The sequence below is a fragment of the Pseudonaja textilis genome, chromosome Z (genome assembly GCF_049901715.1).
Source record: "Pseudonaja textilis isolate UNSWEBS1 chromosome Z, rPseTex1.2, whole genome shotgun sequence".
Classification (NCBI taxonomy): domain Eukaryota; kingdom Metazoa; phylum Chordata; class Lepidosauria; order Squamata; family Elapidae; genus Pseudonaja; species Pseudonaja textilis.
The window spans coordinates 20,047,247-20,067,977 of record NC_142008.1 but is presented as its reverse complement, the minus strand read 5'-3'; the positions used below and the strand labels follow the sequence as shown (position 1 = coordinate 20,067,977).

General features: G+C 38.5%; 1 protein-coding gene across 1 annotated transcript in view; it reads right to left on the bottom strand.

Moving 5' to 3' along the window:
- Nucleotides 1–20,731, bottom strand: part of PRTFDC1 (phosphoribosyl transferase domain containing 1) — a 57,658-nt gene that overhangs the window by 36,135 nt on the left and 792 nt on the right. Inside the window, exons 2-4 of the mRNA XM_087917136.1 lie at nt 16,328–16,400; nt 14,735–14,841; nt 6,813–6,996 (exon numbers count right to left, since the gene is read on the bottom strand). Coding sequence (XP_087773262.1) covers nt 6,813–6,996; nt 14,735–14,841; nt 16,328–16,400 — 364 coding nt within the window. The remainder of the gene's footprint in view (nt 1–6,812; nt 6,997–14,734; nt 14,842–16,327; nt 16,401–20,731) is intronic.

Here is a 20,731-nt window from a genome sequence, read left to right as displayed (position 1 = left end):
ACCAAAGCCATCAGGATAAATACAAAAAGCGCTGATTTTAGTTCTAACTGAAAAAGACACTGAGGAGCAGTTTTCAAACATCAGCAGATTCTAGCACCTCACCTCAAAGCAAGTGTCATATCACAAGACTGCCTTATACACTGCTCAAAAAAATAAAGGGAACACAAAAATAAGGCATCCTATATCTGAATGAATGAAATATTCTTATTAAATACTTTGTTCATTACATAGTTAAATGTGCTGACAACAAAATCACATAAAAATTATCAATGGAAATCAAATTTAGCAACCCATGGAGGTCTGGGTTTGGAGTTACACTCAAAATTAAAGTGGGAAAAAACACTACAGGCTGATCCAACTTGGATGTAATGTCCTTAAAACAAGTCAAAATGAGGCTCAGTAGTGTGTGTGTGGCCTCCACGTGCCTGTATGACCTCCCTACAATGCCTGGGCATGCTCCTGATGAGGTGGTGGATCTCCTCCCACACCTGTACTAAAGCATCCTCCGACTCCTGGACAATCTGTGGTGCAACGTGATGTTGGTGGATGGAGCGAGACATGATGTCCCAGATGTGCTCAATTGGATTCAGGTCTGGGGAACGGGTGGGCCAGTCCATAGCATCAATGCCTTTGTCTTGCAGGAACTGCTGACACACTCCAGCCACATGAGGTCTAGCATTGTCTTGCATTAGGAGGAACCCAGGGCCAACTGCACCAGCATATGGTCTCACAAGGGGTCTGAGGATCTCATCTTGGTACCTAATGGCAGTCAGGCTACCTCTGGCAAGCACATGGAGGGCTGTGTGGCCCCCTAAAGAAATGCCACCCCACACCATTTCTGACCCACTGCCAAACCGGTCATGCTGGAGGATGTTGCAGGCAGCATAATGTTCTCCATGGCGTCTCCAGACCCTGTCACGTCTGTCACAGGTGCTCAGTGTGAACCTGCTTTCATCTATGAAGAGCATAGGGCGCCAGTGGCAAATTTGCCAATCTTGGTGTTCTCTGGCAAATGCCAAATGTCCTGCATGGTGTTGGGCTGTAAGCACAACCCCCACCTGTGGACGTCGGGCCCTCATACCACCCTCATGGAGTCTGTTTCTGACCGTTTGAGCAGCCACATGCACATTTGTAGCCCGCTGGAGGTCATTTTGCAGGGCTCTGGCAGTGCTCCTCCTGTCCCTTCTTGCACAAAGGTGGAGGTAGCGGTCCTGATGCTGGGTTGTTGCCCTCCTACGGCCTCCTCCACATCTCCTGATGTATTGGCCTGTCTCCTGGTAGTGCCTCCATGCTTTGGACACTATGGTGACAGACACAGCAAACCTTCTTGCCACAGCTTGCATTGATGTGCCATCCTGGATGAGCTGCACTACCTGAGCCACTTGTGTGGGTTGTAGACACCGTCTCATGCTACCACTAGAGTGAAAGCACCGCCAGCATTCAAAAGTGACCAAACCATCAGCCAGAAAGCACAGGAACTGAGAAGTGGTCTGTGGTCACCACCTGCAGAACCACTCCTTTATTGGGGATGTCTTGCTAACTGCCTATGCTTTCCACCTGTTGTCTATTCCATTTGCCCAACAGCATGTGAAATTGATTGTCAATCAGTGTTGCTACCTAAGTGGACAGCTTGATTTCATAGAAGTGTGATTGACTTGGAGTTACATTGTGTTGCTTAAGTGTTCCCTTTATTTTTTGAGCAGTGTAGTAACTGAAAGATCACAGGATAGGTGGAGTTGAGTGAAAAGACATTGTCTTACACTGTTGCATTTTTGAAGTGTACTCTAGCCCTCTTCTGCATTAGCTCTCACAAGGCAGTGAATGACTTGGATCTATTTTAAGGAGCAAGGTTTAAGAGATGCCAGCAAAGGATTTCATCCAAATCTATGGGGAAATTATAAAGAATCTGGGGTTGCTCCGATTAATGATGCCCCTTTTCCAGAATTAAATGAAAGGAAATGCTTTGCAGGCAATATTGTTAGCATAAAGGAAAAGGAAGTAAGATAATAGTTATAGCAGGCTAAGCACATTGTTATGATTCAAAATCTCCCAAATCATGAATAACCAATAGAAAAACAGCTATTTCTTTAACAGGTACTGATATAGGCTAAGCAACTATGGTTTCTAAAAATATATTAGAAACTAGCTCGATACCAGTGGTGCTTCGTTATGAAACTATGTGGTGGAGTTTAGTTTTGGGGGAGGAAATTAAGGGGGAAAAATCTGCCTCTGCCTACCAGCATCCATCTATATTCATCTGGATAGCATCCTGTCAGTGTATGAGAGCGCTGTTTGGAAACTGAAACAGTACTTGCTGTGTGAGCAAGAAGGAGGAAGCAAGGAGTCTGGGCATGGCTTAGCTCAACTGTTCTGTGCTAAAGCTGGTTGCTGCTGTGAAACTAAAACTGAAACTTCTCTCCTCTGCTTGTGTTTTGCATGTGGAACAGAACTCCTTAGCATCAGAGCGTGTTAATAATAATATACGAAATACTAATGCTCTGATGATCATTTCGAAAAATCCTTTCTTAGAGCACCTAGAAGCCAAGAGGAACATACGTGCTAGTTTCAAGTTTGTAGGCTTTACGGTGCTGGAGATTTTGTGATGATGCATGAGGGGTATTTCACTTTTATATATATAGATTTTGCACAGAAGGAACTTAAATGTCAAGAAAGTCTGGGATTTGTGGCATGCATGATGGTCTTTAGTCCATTGCAACTCAACATTATAGGAGAAGTAATCCAACATATTTGAAAAGCATCAGGCTGGCATAAGCTAAGCTAGCTTTTTCATCTTAGAATCACAAGGTTGGAAGGGACTCAGAGATCATATAGTCTAACTCTTTGCTTTCTGCAAGGCCTAATAAGGCACTTCAGAGGACTACTATCTACCTTCAATATGAAGAGCTCCAGTGAACAGAAACATACTATAATGATGAGGCAAGTTTGTTTCACTGGTACACTACTTTTATCTTGAGAAAGATCATCAAATATTTCTGAGAGATTAAGAATTTTTTAGACTCTTTCATTATTAGATTTTGCCTTTTAACAATGTTGTTCTGTCTCTTTTAATAGCGGCTTTTAAGCAGCTGTTGATTTTTTAAAAGTTTTAACGCTATAATGGGTATATTTTTTACATGTAAAAAAATTCCATGTGACAGATATCGACCTACAAATATTTTTTAAAAAAATATAATAAAAGACTTCTTTCTAGAGAAAAACACCTAGAACTTAGTTCAGACAATTAATCCTAGAACCTATCAAGACTTTATGGTTCTTCCAGATATCAACCTTGTCTGCTTCTGCAAAATATCCATTGTAGTCCTACAAACATATCCCTCTCCCTCCTTTGTCAAACAGCTAGCTGAATTTTGCACTACAAAGTATTTGTTGCTGGAAAACAGCATCTGTATTATGTAGCAAATTCCCAATCTATGGTCCTTCATTAGCCACCCAAGCAAATATTTTGGATGCAACGAGCTTTCCTGGACAATAAAAATAAAGGGAAGTTCAGGCTTGTCCTTACCATGAAAGTGTGCCCAACTACTCAGAGTAAGAAGCAAGGAGAAGGAGAAGTAAATAGGCAGTACGTTGCAGGAGGGAGAACAATGGAAGAAGGGCAGATAGCATTTTGATCAATTTTTTATGTCCTTTGTGATTAGTCCACTCCATACTACTGTTTTGTGAGAGTACCTATATCATTTTCATGTCTTCTCAAACCAGAAGACTGGGAATATTGTGTTGGTAGAGCACATACAATCATTTATGTACTCGGCTCTGAAGGCATTAAAATGAGCAATTAAAAGAAGCATAATTCACATCTCCCCAACATATTAATAGAGTGCTCTTTGATCAGAATAAAAAACAAGCAGTTTCTACCAAAAGAGAGAGAAAGACTTATTTGCCAAAGATCCCTTGCCAACATTCATATCAGAGGGCCAAATCAAGTGTCAATTTGACTTCTCAACCTGGCCCTCCCACTCATTTGAAAAGTCAAGTTAGTTTAAACAGCAACTCTAACATTTATGGAAATCCATTCCACCAGCCAGGCGCCAATTGGTAATTAATCTATGGCCACATAGTGAGAGAGAACACAGCACAAATCACCATTTCAACTGCAGATAGGAAAGCACAAGAAAATGAATGCTTACTGCGAGATGCTTCCAAAGGAGAAAAATACCCATTATCAAAAGGATTTTAAAAGATGGTTAAGGTAGGGGTAGAAAAGTCATTTGTATTAGGTCACAATTTAGACCAATGTTTCTCAACTCAGGTGAGCACAATAAATTGGTTACAAAGCTTGGCATCTCTTCTCCTGCCAGTCAAATCAATATCACTCTTGACAAATCGCAAATGTAAGAAATTATTCTGAAAGGGTGTTATTAATGTTTAGGGATTCCTACTTCACTATTTGGCAACATAGCCAACCACTTTTAACAGAGTCTAGTTTGTCTATGATTTTTAAAGTGTCAGGAGGAGCTTCCTAGGGATAAAGACATAGGAAATTTCTTTTATCAGTCCAGCTGCACACCCCTAAATCTTGTCCAAAACAACATCCCACTTAGGCAGATGTGTACAACTTTTCTAGTCCAAGGGCTAAACTCTTGCTTGACTGCAAGTGATGGACATGTTCCAAAAAGATACCATTATTTTGATTTAAAAGGATAGGTAATTAAAAAAAAATGTTATCCACTTAGTCTTCAGTTATTTATCCCCTATTTTATTACCATATTCGCATTAACAGATGTGTAACAACTCACAATGTATACTTGGATTTCACCCAAGGTTTTCACAGAATAAGTGTAGATTCAGGTTGTACACCTGAGTGATAAAACAGCACACTTTTAAACTGTCCCAATTCTACTATTTTTCATAGATACCAAATGTACATTCTAATTATTGTAGGAATGTTTTCTGTGCTTCAGTTGAGAAGCTCCCCCCTCTTCCCCTTTAACGTTGCAGTGTAATAAACTAACCTTTTAGCCATGAATGCTGAACATCGAGCAAAAACAACCATCAGAATCCCACCACTGTTTACAAGACTTGGACATGGATCTTGGAGACAAACAGTTGGAGAAAGAAAAGAGCACAGCTGCATAAAATGAACAGAAAAGCAGCAGGACTCCCTTAAGAAAGAGAAATGGGAAACGGTTAGTAGAGGGATCCTCAGAAATAGAAAAATCAATCAAGTGAAGAATATTGCTCTCTGGATTAGGAAGGTAGAGTAAGATATTAAGAACCGAAAAAGAATGTGGAAAATTGTGTTAATTGTTGAAATGTTGAATAAACAAATTTATTTTAAAAAAGAACCAAAAAAAGAAAGGCTAAATTTAAGAGGACAACTGAATGATAGGAGTTAGAAAGCCTGTGATCCACGCTTGCAGAATTAAAAGTATTCAAGTCAAATGAATGTTTATTCACAAATTGCTTGTCGCATCAGCTGCATATATAAATGTCATTGGTGCAAAAGTGGAATCCAAGCACGTGTGAATTGATCCAGAAGTGCAAATACTAATTTTATAGGACAGGGATGAATTTGGTGTGCAATGCCTGCATTCCAGTTAGTTAGAAATGGTCCGAAAACACAAGCCCTAAAAAGGCATATAAATGCCAAAGAAATAACAGAACAACCCAAAATCCTTCTTAATTAAAGTATTCTTTGAACTAACTCATGCCTGTAGGTCAAAAAGAAATGTGGACAACCTTGCCTACTGATAGTCCAGCTTCCTATTCTACAGTAGATATCATACATATTCATAATTCAAAGTGAAGGAAGTATCTACAGTAAACAATGATAACCACCCAAAGAGCTATTTGAATTCACCCCTGAGGCCTTGGGCAAGCACAGAAGAATTTTTCCTTTTTTTCGTTTTCAACAGCTGTGTGACCATATGCATTATAAGAAAGTGCTTTGGGAATTCCCCAGTTTCTATATTCATTTGCTGTATAGCATTATGAGAAGGGGAGGTCACTGCAACTTGGGAAGGAAGAGTAAATTTTGGATCAACCCTAACCTCTCACCACTCAAAAAAAAAAAAGAAAAAGTATGGGGTTGCTCAGTTTTGAATTTCAGCTAACTAGTCTGAAACCCACTTTAAAACACATTTAAAATATAACTTTAAGTAGGTATTAATGTAAGTTAAAATTTCTAAGTAACACAGGAAACTTCCTGGCAGCAAGTAAACCAACAACTGGCTCAATGTCTCTTCTTCTACAGCACCAAGAAAAAGGGGAATCTGATGCTAGCTGGGATAAAGAATTCATTATACTAGTAAAGTCAATGCAGGGTCTTAAATTAAACATCTTTCCCAAAGATTCAGTATATTTTCTTCAAGAAAGAAAAAGAAAAACCTATTAAAATACAGTTTATTATCATTACCATATCAATCTACTCATAGACTTACAACAGCATGAGTTTGGGAAAATCCACCATCAAACCTGCTTAAAAAAAGGATGAATTTTAACAGGACAGTTTCATTTTCTCCTTCCCAATCTAAGTTCCCAATTCTATTTCAAACTTTGGGAAACTCTTTGGAACAAATTTGAGTGTGTTAGAAAAACAGGGAAATTGTTTTCCTCTTGATTCTGCTAAAGAAACTAATTCATCACATTTTATCAATTGTGCTCGCAATCCTGTTTTAATTAAGCTTGCAGTCCTTATTTGTATAGTAACAATATCCAGAATTCTCAGCCAGACCATGTTAACTAGGAATTGCAGAAATCCTAGGTGAAATATAGCTGTAGAGCATCAGACTGAAGAAAACTGCACTAATCAAAACACATTCCAAAACGTATTTTTTAAAATTATTACTTACCTGATAACTTTTCACTCTAACAAAGTCAACTTTCATGGAGATGAACCTTTCTGAGTTTCTACTGAGGTTCTTAATATGTTCCACAAGATCAGCACAGAATTTGTAGCCACCTTTAAGTACACAGAGAACCACGATGTCATTGTGTCCAATGTCTTGCATGATATCTTTGGCCAGACGTTCTATCCTAAAATAAGAATGAAAAATAAATATAAGGTAAGATTTGGCCTCTCTAGTTCATGAGTCTTTTTTTGTGCAACACAACCACAATCAACTTCATATACAATTACATTTGTTTTTTATTCTCCTGCAGGGCATGAAAAGAGGCTATTTGCAAGACCATCTCTTTTTGAAAATATCTTACCTGTTCCACCAGATCACATAAAATAAGCACATGCTAGGACTCTTCCCTTAAATGTTGCTATCTAATGGCACCTAGGAAATGTGCATTTTCTGTAGTAGCTCCTACTCTGAGGAACACTTTTCACTTTGAAATCCAGTAGGCCTCACCTTCTTAACCAGGGGCATCACACTCAGGTTGTCACAGCAGCATCACGTAATGTATCAGGACTTTTTCCCCCTTCGCTAAACTGGGCGTGGACATAGCCAGTGCATGACGCATCTGGCCCATGGGTTGGGAGTTTGACGGCCCTGCTCTTAACTTTTCTGAATGGTGTTAAGAGAGAGTTCTCCTCCCAGGCTCTGGGATAAGTAAAATCAGAATTGGAAGAGTTCTGTTAACTGCATTCAGGAAGACTGATTAGTGTAATGTTTTTTATTTCTTTATTTATGTTTAATTATTTTATGATTTGTGCACTCTTTGGTTTAATACGACTGTAGTGAGGCACTCAGTGTTGTGATTAACCATATGCATCAATCAATCAATAATATTTGGCTGCAGTTTAGTGCATTGTGCATTCAATGTTATGCAGTGGAAATTATAATCATCAATTTTTCCATGTATGTGTGTGTGTATATATATGTGTGTGTGTGTGTGTGTGTGTGCATGTGTGTGTACACATATACATATACATATATATATGTGTATGTGTGTGTGTGTGTGTGTTTTCTTAAGTTTTCGTGGGTACTTAAATGTATGGTATTCAACTTTGTTTGGGTATTTTCCCATGTCATAGTAGTTGTGTTTTTAAAGCTGTAGCAAGGTTTCGGCAGAATCTCATCTGCCATCATCAGGCTTCTGTATAGTGTCCATCTGGATGAACACTATTTCTCAGATGAACACTATACAGAAGCCTGATGATGGCAGGTGAGATTCTGCCGAAATGTTGCTACAACTTTAAAAGCACAACTATAATGACGTGGGAAAATACCCGAACAAAGCTGAATACCATACATGTAAGTACCCGTGAAAACTTAAGAAAACAAATATCAGACCTCTATGGGGAGGAAATAAACAGCCAGACCAAAACCTATGAGAAGCTGGAAATTAAAAGAGCAGGAATACTATGTGACCTCACAGACAAACACAATACAGAAGCCTGATGATGGCAGATGAGATTCTGCCAAAACGTTGCTACAACTTTAAAAGCACAACTATAATGACGTGGGAAAATACCCGAACAAAGCTGAATACCATATATATATCTACATATACATATACATATACATATATATATTCTTAAATTTTTACAGGTATTCATATGTATGGTATTCAGCTTTGTTCGGGTATTTTCCCATGTCATTATAGTTGTCCTTTTAAAGTTGTAGCGACATTTTGGCAGAATCTCATCTGCCATCATCAGGCTTCTGTATTGTGTTCGTCTGTGAGTCAGGCTTTCACAGCCGTTTCTGTTTTAAATTTGGTGCTAGCCTACTTCTGTGCCAGAATGGTTTTTTCTTCATCCTGATTGGTTGGGAGTCTTGGTCTGTGTTTATTGGTCTTGGAGTATGCTGTGTTCTGCTTGATTGGTGTATCTAATATCTTCTGTCTGTTTTGTAGTGTTTTTTTTTCCCCCCCACAGGGGAATAAGATGCTACATAGGCATCACATCAGGACTGCCTTCAAAACAGACAGAAAAATAGGTTTTTAAGAAACCCCAAAGATAAAATTGACCTGGAAAACCAAGGCATATATGAAGTCCCCTCCGCATCATGCCCTGCCACATACATTGGACAGACCACTAGAAGAATATTTTACCCGCCTGCATGAACACAAAAATATAGTAAAAAAGCTGGAACACACTTCCTCGCTAGTCCAACACATGAAACCAAAAGGTCATAGCATCGACTTCAACGGCACCAAAACCCTAGCCACTATAGAAAAACCCAGCTACAGAATTATCAGAGAAGCCATAGAGATTGAAAAAAGACCTGAAAGCATGAATAGAAGAAATGACTCCACCAGACTGTCAATTATCTGGAAGCCTGCACACAAACAAAAAAAATCTCCACACGACAAACCAAACAAACACCTGGGCACAGACACCCCCCACATACCTCCAGCTTAAACACACCCCAACCAGGCACCCAGAAGAAACCTAGCTTCCTAATAAATAATAGCCGTCCATTTACCTGAAACCAAACTACACTAAAACCCTCCAATACAGGAAACACAATGTTGCCAGCCAATCAAGACCATCTGGAAGCTAGCCTCACCAACAAACAAGTCCCAGCCACGAAAATCAACACCAGACCCAAAACAACCCGGGACACCACTGCCAACCCCCCTCATCAGGCCCAGGCCCAAGCCCATCCTATAAACAAAGGACAACCACCATCCAGAAAACAGACCATGGCTGCTTTGCCAGCTGTCGCACCCCACGACCCCAAAACCAACCAAGCTGACACACACCAAGAACACAGACCCAGACCCCAAACTCGAAGCCAGACTAAAAGCCAGTATGCTACATCACAGACACCCGCTCAGGATATCACATCAGAAAACTCAGGAAATTACACCACAAGAACTCAAGAAGTTGCAACACAGCAAATGACCCAGGATATCACAGCACAAGACCAAGGATACCACAGCAATAAATCTCAAAAGGTCATCACACAACCCATTACCCAAGCCGTTACTACACAGGAGGCTAATGGAAAAGAGATCAAAACACAAATGACCCAGGAGATTACAACGCAGGACCCAGGATACCACAACAAAAGTACTCGCAAGCCCATCACACAGCCCATTATACCAACATCAACTCCATCAACCAATCAAGAGGAAGCAGTGTAGCCAACCAGCCCAGCACACCAGCCCCTACCATCAGTATTTATAGAGAGATGGCAGCTCCGATCACACACTGCTTGCACTGGCATGAAGCCGAAAGCACCAGCCTGAGGATGGCGAGCGCGACCTCGCTGAAACGTCACCAAGATACTCTTATTCTTACACGCGAAAAGACCCGAACACACACACACACACACACACACACACACACACGTATATATTTTCTGAGGTTTTCACAGGTATTAGTATGTGGATCTTTGGTTATTCTGGTTTTCTCCCGCATAAAATTGGAAGTATCTAGTGGTTTCGATGAAGTCTCATTCATCATCTTCAGGCTTGTGTCTTCAGCTTTGTGCTTCTCAGAGTAATGAGAGCTTGCAGCTGCTTCTTCCTTTTATGAATGATGACACCTTCATAATCTGGCCATACGGGAAAGAAAAACTGAACAACTTCCTCACACACCTCAACAGCCTACACCCCAAAATACAATTCACCATGGAAACAGAAGCTAACAATCAACTTCCCTTCCTAGATGTCTTAGTATACAAAAAATCCAATGGCTCCCTAGGACACACCATCTACCAGAAGAAAACAGATAAAAACCGCTATCTACACGCACTCTCACACCACGACCCAACACAGATCAATTCCGTAACCAAGACACTCATCTCCAGAACAAAATGCTTAGCTGATGAACAACAGCTAAAAACCAAACTATACACTCTCACTAACGTACTAACAGCCAATGGATTCCAAAGATAGAAGATTACCCACCTAATCAAAAAAGAAACCCCAACCAAAATCCAAGACAGAGAACAAGAGAATGGCAAAGCCCTCCTCCCATATATAAAAGGCACTACAAACAAAACCAGCAAGATCCTCCAAAAACACAACATTAAAACAGCATTCTGCACAAACAGAAAAATATCCACCATCCTAAGAAACCCTAAAGACAAAATCGAGTTAGAAAACCAAGGAGTATACGAAATCCCTTGCACCGCCTGCCCCACCACATACATCGGACAAACTAACAGAAGACTAAGTGCACGCATTGAAGAACACAAGAACTCAATCAAAAAGGAAGAACTGACCTCTTCCTTCGTCTAACACCTCAAAGCCACAGGACATGAGATTGACTTTAAAAATACCAGAACTATCGCCAAAACCGAACACTTCAACAACAGAATAATCAGAGAAGCCATAGAGATAGAAAAACGCCCACACAGGATGAATAAACGAGATGATACCTCCTGCCTACCAGCCATTTGGAAACCCGCCCTCATGAACAAATGAGTACCTAACATGAAGAATGACACCAGACCCACACGCATGAGGGCCGCACAAGATGCTACCACCACACTCCCATGTAGAAAGCAGACTCACACCCACATGGAAGATGAGACATGACCACGGACCAGAAGCTGTACCGCAGCTGCATCACTACCCGCTTCAAACCCCTCCGACCCATACATGAAGCGAACTGACGCCCACCATGAAGATGTGGCATGACCACGAACACGAAGCCAAACAGCAGGATCACAACTCATTAGCTCAAATCCCCCAGCAACTAAGACTAACCTGAGCACAACCAAGCCCCCACCTGAACAGAACACCCCCAGCCAATCAGAACACAGCCAAACCCCAACCAATGAGAACACCCCCAGCCAATCAGAACACAGCCAAGCCCCCACCCAATCAAGTCACATCCCCACTAGCAGTTAAAAGAAGCAGCTGCAAGCTCACATTACTCTGAGAAGCACAAAGCCGAAGACACAAGCCTGAAGATGATGAATGAGACTTCATCGAAACATCGCCTAGATACTTCCAATTTTATGTGGGAGAAAACCCAAATAACCAAAGATCCACATACAAATACCCGCAAAAACCTTTGTGTGTGTGTGTGTGTGTGAGAGAGAGAGAGAGAGAGAGAGAGAGAGAGAGAGTGTGTGTGTGTGTGTGTGTGTGTGTATATATATATATATATATATATATATTTTTTTTTTTTTTTTCTTAAGTTTTGGTACTTACATGTATGGTATTCAGCTTTGTTCGGAGTATTTTCCCACATCATTATAGTTGTGCTTTTAAAGTTGTAGCAATGTTTTGTCAGAATCTCATTGCTACAACATTGCTACAACTTTAAAAGCACAACTATAATGACGTGGGAAAATACCCAAACAAAGCTGAATACCATACATGTAAGCACCCGTGAAAACTTAAGAAAAAACACACACACACACACACACACACACACATCACTGGGGAAAGTGGGCCAAAATGTTTACATTTTCAATGGAGGGGGAGATTTGGGGTTAGATTTAATGGAAACTAATAAAATATGCTTTAAGCCTAGCTCTGTGATATAATTCTAGGGCAAGGGTGTCAAACTCGAATTCATTGAGGGCTGCATCAGGGTTGTGTTTGACCTCAAGGGGCTGAGGTGGGGCTCCTGAGCTCCATTTTCAGTTGTGATGGCCTCCTGCCACTCTGCCAGTGAAAATGGAGTCTTGAGCTTCATTTTTGCTGACAGAGGCACCATGGGCCAGTCTTCTGCTGTTTCCAGGGCAGCACCACGAGCTAGATGTAAGTACCCCCTGGGCCAGATCTGGGCCCCAGGCCTTGAGTTTGACACCCCTGTTCTAGCGGGTATCCAACACCTTCCAGAACCAGGCCAGTTTTGACAACTAAGCAAGATCAGACTTGCTTAATATTTAAATAGGAGATCTTTAAGAAAACATCCAGGGATGTAGGCTAGATCAGGAAATTAAAAAGAAAACATGAATGAATTAATTCTATATTATGTCAAGAAAACAGTATGGCAGTGCCTGTGAAATTATCAGGAGTACAATTCAAGTCAACAGAGACTTCAGTTCCTAAATAAATAAATATAAATATATTTGGATGAGCATCATCACCTTTCGAATTCTGATGTAACTGTCTGATAACACTTTTACCCAAGAAAATCAGAACTCTTATACACATTATTACAACTCAGAAGTATGCTTCATATGCAGCACAATTTAGGATTCTTCTGTCAATATGCAGCACATTTTCCCAGCCTATTATATCAAATCTTCAATGTATGTTGATTATCCAGTAAGGAGCATAGCAATCCTAAATCAATGCTATTTTAATACATCAGAAATTCTCTCTTTCCATAATTTTTCTCTGCACCTTGAGTTGCATCTTAGACATTTAGCCTCTAGGCCCTTATTAACATTCATAATGTCTCACACGATAAGAATTTATAGTATACTCTGGAGGATAAGTGATCAAGACATACTCCCCATCCACCAAGAACAAAAGCATATTTTGACAGAGTTTATTTTAAACTGTAAATTATTATTTGAAACAGGCAAATCTCCCAGCATCTCTCACCATCAACTATGTTGGCTAGGGTTGCTAAGGGTTGTGGCCCACCCATCTTAAGGCATGAAATATAAAACAGACATTTTCCCACTTAATTTTCTACTTCAAGGCAGCCATCTAGAACAGTGCAGAATGGATAGATCTGAAGATTCATCGTTTTAGTTTCCACATTCAAAATATAACATATAACATTACTGGATTTCCTTGGGTAAAAGTCACTTTTCAGAGTAAGATGGACAGCATTTAAATTTAATAAATAAATGTCACATTTAATTGATTCAAACATGCTAGTAAGTCTAATAAGCTAAATTTTGAATTAGCATGGCATGAAACTAAACCAGTGTAATTTATTCCATCAATCATGGTTTCATTCAAACATAGTTTGGAACAAGCTGTGGACCTAAACCCTCTACTAATTGGCAAAAAACAACAAATTAAAAACCTCTGCTTTTAAAATGGATACAAAACCCTATTTTATAATAACAATATTTAATGTGATATTTAAATTTCTCTGGAATGTAACCCCAATCGTGATTATATTCAAACATAGTTTAAAGCAAGCTGTGGACCTAATCCTACTATTAACTGGCAAAAAAAAACCTTGTTTGGAGCAAATTAATGTATCAGAAATAAAAAAAACAGCTCTGTTTTTTAATGGGCTATGCAAGCCTATTTTATAATAATAATATTTAATGTGGAATTTGAATTTCTCTGGAAATTACCCACCCCAAAAGGGAAAATATATCCTCTCGCTGGCATTGCTCCACTAAGATCAGGAGAGAAGTAGTAGCAGATACTGAGAGAATGAGCCTCGACATTCTCTGAATGGACATATGCCCTAAGCCCACCGACTCAAATCTAGGAACAGTTTTATGGCAATGACAAACATTCTTGAGGTACACAAGAACAAATTAAAAGTTGGAAGAAGGAGACCATTGGACAAGGAATAACATTAAAAAAGGATATAGATGAAGGATCTGACCTCCATTATATTACTTGGAGGACTCTGAATAGGTTGAGAGTTGAGTGGCTAAATGTAAAACTAATATGCTCAAGGGGAAGCTCTTAGCAGATAATATCATGTATGTGACTGTGGAGAGACACCAAGAAGGTGGCTTCAATCTGGCATCTTAAAATTTGATGTAGACATGGAAGAAGAAATTTCTCTGGAATTCAGCCACTCCTCTATGGGAAGTTCTGAATGATAGAAATGAGGAGAGACTTATAAAGAGACTTCTTCAAGCTATCTGCTGAAAGGATAAAAATGAAAATGGACAAGTAACACAAAACTATTATTCACTATTGAAGGATTGTACATGTAAAAAATATAAATCACAGGTTTTAAATCCACCAAAGTTTTTTTTACCTGTCAACAATGATCCCATGGGGTATGAGGACATAATCAAGATCTCCACAGTAATGCTGTGGATATGTAAACAGATCCAAGCTATATCCTGGCCAATCATCTGAAATCTGCAAGCAGATAAAAGTTGGTTAAAATAAACATTTCTTTACTACTTTGCAAATGTGTTACCACAGTTATCTGAGGGGTAGACTTTTAAATATGGAAAATGAAGTAAAAAGGAAAATGGGAGGTATCAAAATCTTGTTATTGCTAGCTCGTTGAATTTCACCTGCCAGTGAATTCACTGGCTATATTTTCTGGGAATTTGTGCAACCATTATAAGGCAACCAGGGAAGAAGAAATGTATCTAAATGGATTAATCAAAAAATCAAGTAACACAAAGAAAAATATGGCTTCAAATTCTTGTAAATCAAGAGATAATGATAGTTTAGCTTAGTTTTATGTTGAAATCCAGTTGCTATGGCTTATTAATAAGCTATGCTTTAAAGAAAACATGGCTGGACACAATGGGTGGCAACAATTGTTTTGGCCTCTATTAAGACCTGTTCTCTGCTCACAAAATGCCTTCTATCTACTTAAAATTTAATTCTAACTCATTTTTATAACTGTCAAATTGAACTAGACAGACAAATCTTACATAATTTTGGCATTCTTAAATTTTGATGATTCCAGAATTTCCAGGGGAAGATGATATTCAAGGTCAGAATATCTTGGCCTCATTTCAGTATAACATACTGGGATCACATTAGTCTTGATGGTTGATGATTCTTTAAATTCTTTCACAAAAATACAGAATACCATTTCTAATCTTCAAGTGTTGATATGTGCTCTGACCCAAAAGTATTGTAAACTAGTACAAGAACTTCCAAACTTGAATAAATTTCCTCTGAACAGCTTTCATTAAAGATGTTGGCAAAAAACATCTTCCAGTCCATCTGGACAAAAATTCAAGGTTAGCATGCCACTTTTTGTCTGAAATTCTGGGAATGTGGAAAACAATCCACAAAAATTTATGGCATGGTTTTTCACGATTCATGGTTTTTCAGACAGCTCCCCAAGTCAAAATCTAGGCTGACCATATCTATAAAGGATTGTAGCATTTTGGTTGTACAGCAACAAATGTACCTAAAAATCTAGTCCCCCAACACTCTGAGATCATATTATCAATATCTTGCTGGCAAAAGAGCCAACCTTTTGCAGTTTTTTTTCAAAGTAGGTTTTAATCAGAATGGAAACATTAAGGCTTACGGAGGCAAATCATTTCCTTTTCAAGTCACAAATGACTTCCCTGTCTAGCCTACAGATCTTGAATTTCCCAGTTGTCTTTAATTGAAGTATAATCTAGTCCTGGTCCAACCCTGCATAGCCCAGTGGTCAGTGAACATTGACTGAAATGTTACTGGATTAATTCCATTAGAAATCCTACAGATGGTCTGAAAATTGCATTGTGATATCTGATCACTTTGGGCCATTTTTCAAGGAAGGTTTATGGATGGAATGTAAGCAGTTTGCCTCCCCCAGCCCTCTATCCTTAAATCCCAATCCTAAAAAGGAAGAATTCTGATCCTCTTCCACTCAGAGAACTCCTGCAACGTTTTGCAAGGTCAATTGGCCTTGATCCTTCAAAACTGCTTGCCCTTCTTCTAAAGAAAGCCCGGCTGTAGTCCTAAAATAAGCATAGAGGTAGCATTCTGAGTACAAGAAATGTTGTATCTTTATTAAGACAAGCTGGCTTTTAAAATTAGCTGGTTTTTTTTAAATGTTAACATTATGTGTAACATCCTGATTTAGTCATATTTATATTCACCAATTTAATGAGTCTATTCTAAATATGATTAATTCAACCATACATCTATATCTATATTTATCTATCTATCTATCAACCATACATCTATATCTTTATCTTTCTATCTATCTATTATCTATCTATCTATCTATCTATCTATCTATCTATCTATCTATCTATCTATCTATCTATCTACACACACACACACACACACGTCCAGTGGAATATGAAAATAGGAGTGATATTCCTGTATTTTTTTTTAGATTTCACTGTAAGGGGAACATAACTTCTCAGAGGTATTCATAATATATTAAATACTGTATGTATGTATGTGTGTGTGTATGTATGTATGTATGTATAGTATTTGGGTTTCTTCGGGTATTTTCTCACGTCTTAATAATAGTGCTTTTATAGCAACGTTTCGGCAGAATCTCATCTGCCATCCTCAGGCTTATGTAGGGTTTTTCCTAATCGTGTGTGTCAGGCTTTAGCAGTCGTTTCTGTTTGAATTTGGTGCTGGCTTCGTGCTTTATTTGAATGGTTTTTTCTTCATCCTGATTGGCTGGGAGTCTAGGTTTGTGTTTGTCGGTCTTCGAGTTGCTGTGTTTTTGATCAGCTGGCAACATTGTGTTTTGTGTATCAGGTTTTTTTAGTGCAGCTTGGTTTCTTGTGAATGGTGAATTCAAACAGAAATGGCTGCTAAAGCCTGACACACACGATTAGGAAAAAAAAAACCCAATACACAAGCCTGAGGATGGCAGATGAGATTCTGCCGAAATGTCGCTATAACTTTAAAAGCACAACTATTAAGACATGGGAAAATACCCGAAGAAACCCAAATACCATACATATAATACCCGTGAAAACATAAGAAAACATATATGTGTGTATGTGTGTTTGTGTGTAGTCCTTGACTTACAACCATTTGTTTAGTGACTATTTGAAGTTATTCCAGCACTGAAAAAGATGACTTTTCACATTTAAAACCAATGCAGCATCCCCATGGTCATGTGATCAAAATTCAAATGCTTGGCAACTGGCATGTATTTATTATAGTTGCAATGTCCTGGGTCATGTGATTACCTTTTGTGATTTTCTGACAAGCAAAATCAATGGGGAAGCCAAATTCACTTAACAGCTGTGTTACTAAGTTAACAACTGCAGTGATTCACTTAAAAGCTGTCTCACTTAGCAACAGAAATTTTGAGCTCAATTGTAGTCATAAATCAAGGACTACCTGTAAAGAGAACATTAATGAAAAATTCTGCTTTAAGGATACTGCAGTTATTAGTACAGTTTATATTCTAGTAAGTATACGTCATGTTTTTTTTTAAAGATATTTTTGCTCTGGTATACAAATCTATTATATAATTTATCATAAGAATATTAATTTCTTTACTGAGCTAAATATGCATGAGAAAATTTCCAATGATTTGAACGGGGAAGTAGTACAGAAAAAGAATAATAACCTCTTTTTCTAAAATGAGATTCCTATAGCAACTGAAGAGATTTTTAGCTTGCTTCACTCTCTTACTATTAAGTGATGTTCTTAAAATTAATATATAAATGTGAAAGAAAATATAAAAATTGAAGATAGCTTCACAAAATTAGAACCAACAGATTGCTTTATTTCAAAGCAAACTACCCTGTGTTTAAACCATTGTTTATTGCATAAACCGGTCATAATTTGCTCTTCTCAATATGGTGGCAAGAGCTGACTTGCAGATAGATCCTCCTACAAAAGATGTGGGTTAGAAATTTGTCGATATGTTTTGTGGAAAATTTTCCACTTTATGCGTTTGGTTGTTTAAAAATTGGATGAATATGGCTTTCCAGATGATTGTTCTAAAAGAGAGAGAAGGAGAGATTTCATGATTGCTTCTGGTGGTTTCCAATCGATAGGCTAGAGAAGTTACAGAAAACTAAAACAAAGTAAGAGGTTGCTGGGTTGAAAATAGTCATCAACATACAATTGTTCATTTAGTGACCAAAGTTACAATGGTACTGAAAATTACAGATAATCTGAGTTGGAAGGGATCTTGTAGTTATCTAGTCCAAACCCCTGCCCAAGAGAGAGACCCTAAACCATTTCTGACAAATGGCAGTCCAGTCTATTCTTGAAAGTCTCAACTGATGGTGCTCCCACAACTTCTGAAGACAAGCTGTTCCATTGGTTGATTGTTCTCACTATCAGAAAGTTTCTCCTTATTTCCAGGTTAAATCTCTCTGTGTTACTAACTTAACAATTGCAATGATTCCTTAAACAACCCTGGCAAAAAAAGATTGTAAAACGGGGCAAAATTAACAAAAATATCTTGCTTAGCAATGGAAATTTTGGGCTCAATTGCCATTTTAAGTCAAGAATTATCTATCTTTGAATCTGGGGCTTCCCATCCTATTGCTATTCCCCCCAAATTACTAGACAGACTCTTAAAAAGGCTACAGCGTATTTCTCAAATGTATATGTTGGGTAAAAAAAAAAACCTTAGACTTAAAGTTTAATTATCATCCTCTACCTTATATTTTAATGCCAGCAACAACATGTTACCAAAGCTAGAACATAGTTCCGCGTTTACAGAATATTCACCCAGAAGCAACTCCTGCTGCGTACAGTGAGGCTTATTTAGAAGCGCACATAGGACTGATCTGTTCTGTCAACAAATCAATCAGGTGCATTTAAATTTTATACATTTCAGAGCAAAAGGTTTGCACAGCACAGTTAGTCCTAAGCACTATACAGATAGTCCTTGACTTACGACCACAACTGAGTGCAACATTTATGTTATAAGCGAGACAACTGTTAAGTGAGTTTTGCCTCATTTTATGACCTTTAATGCCATAGTTAAATGAATCACTGTAGGTTTTAATTTAGTAACATGGTGAATCTGGCTTCCCCACTGACTTTGCTTATTGAAGGTTGCAAAAGATGATCATATGACTCCATGACATGGCAATCGTCATAAATGGTAGCTGCCAAGTATTCAAATTTTGTTCACGACCAAGGAGATGCTACAACAATCATAAGTGTGAAAAACAATCATGTCAGTTTTTTCACTGCCACTGTGACTTCAAATGATCACTAAATAAATGGTTGTAAGTAGAGGACTACCTGTATTTTAGAAGAGACTTTTTTTTTTGCAAAACAAAACAAGATTCTTCTGAGGTAAAAAAATGAGAATATTCTCCCCTTTTCTATAGCTGCTTCTCATCTGGCCGGTTTTATAATTTAAATCATGTGACAGTGCAATTTCATACCTCTTAGCCACATTAAAAGAAGTTCAATCCTTGACTTAGCATTTTGTCCATAATTTCCATTGCTAAACAAGACAGTTCATTTACAATCTTTTCCCATGGTTGTTAAATGAATCACAGTAGTGTTAAGTGAATCACATGGTCATTAAGGAGATCTCACTTCCGCCATTTATTTTGCTAGTTGGAAGCAGTCTGGGAAGGTTTCAAATGGCAATCACATAACCCTGGGACCCTGCAAAAATCATAAATACATGCTGGTTGCTAAGTGCCCAAATTTTGATCACATGACCATGGGGCTACAGATATAAGTGCAAGGAGTGGTCACAAGTCATTTTTTCCCGGGCAACTGTAACTTCAAACATTTGCTAAATGAATGATAATAAGTCAAGGACTACCTGTCACAATACATTTGAGTCAAATTTTACTCCTTCTGTCTACACTGCAGTTTTCTGAGAGGTATTATAAAAGTGTATTCTTTTAGGAATTTTTAAACAATTAATATCCCCAATATTCCTTGCTATTCTCCCCTCCAAGTTAACAAAGCTGCATTGGTCATATGGTCCATTCATAAGGGTGTTTACTTTTAAATAAACACATATGAATTTTACTCTGTGATTCATGTGTTCAGGAGGTAGCCATATTTATTATTTAAGAAGTCAACGTATATTGAATACTGAAGCACTTATGGTATTAAAGCTATAATGCCCCTTTATAAGCATTTTCTAAAGAACCTTCAAATCATCTCTCTAAAAAACAGTACAATCTTCCACCCACATCTTTCTGAAGGTAGGATTGTTTTATTCAGGTCAATCAGTGTAATGAATTGAGGGGGGGGAACCCCAAGAATGGTTCCACCTCTTTTCATAAGCTTTATACCAATTACGCAAGAGGACAACACTGTATCACGTGTAACTCCTCCAGATCATGGGGGAAGTGGGGGGGGGGCGGGGGAGGGAAGC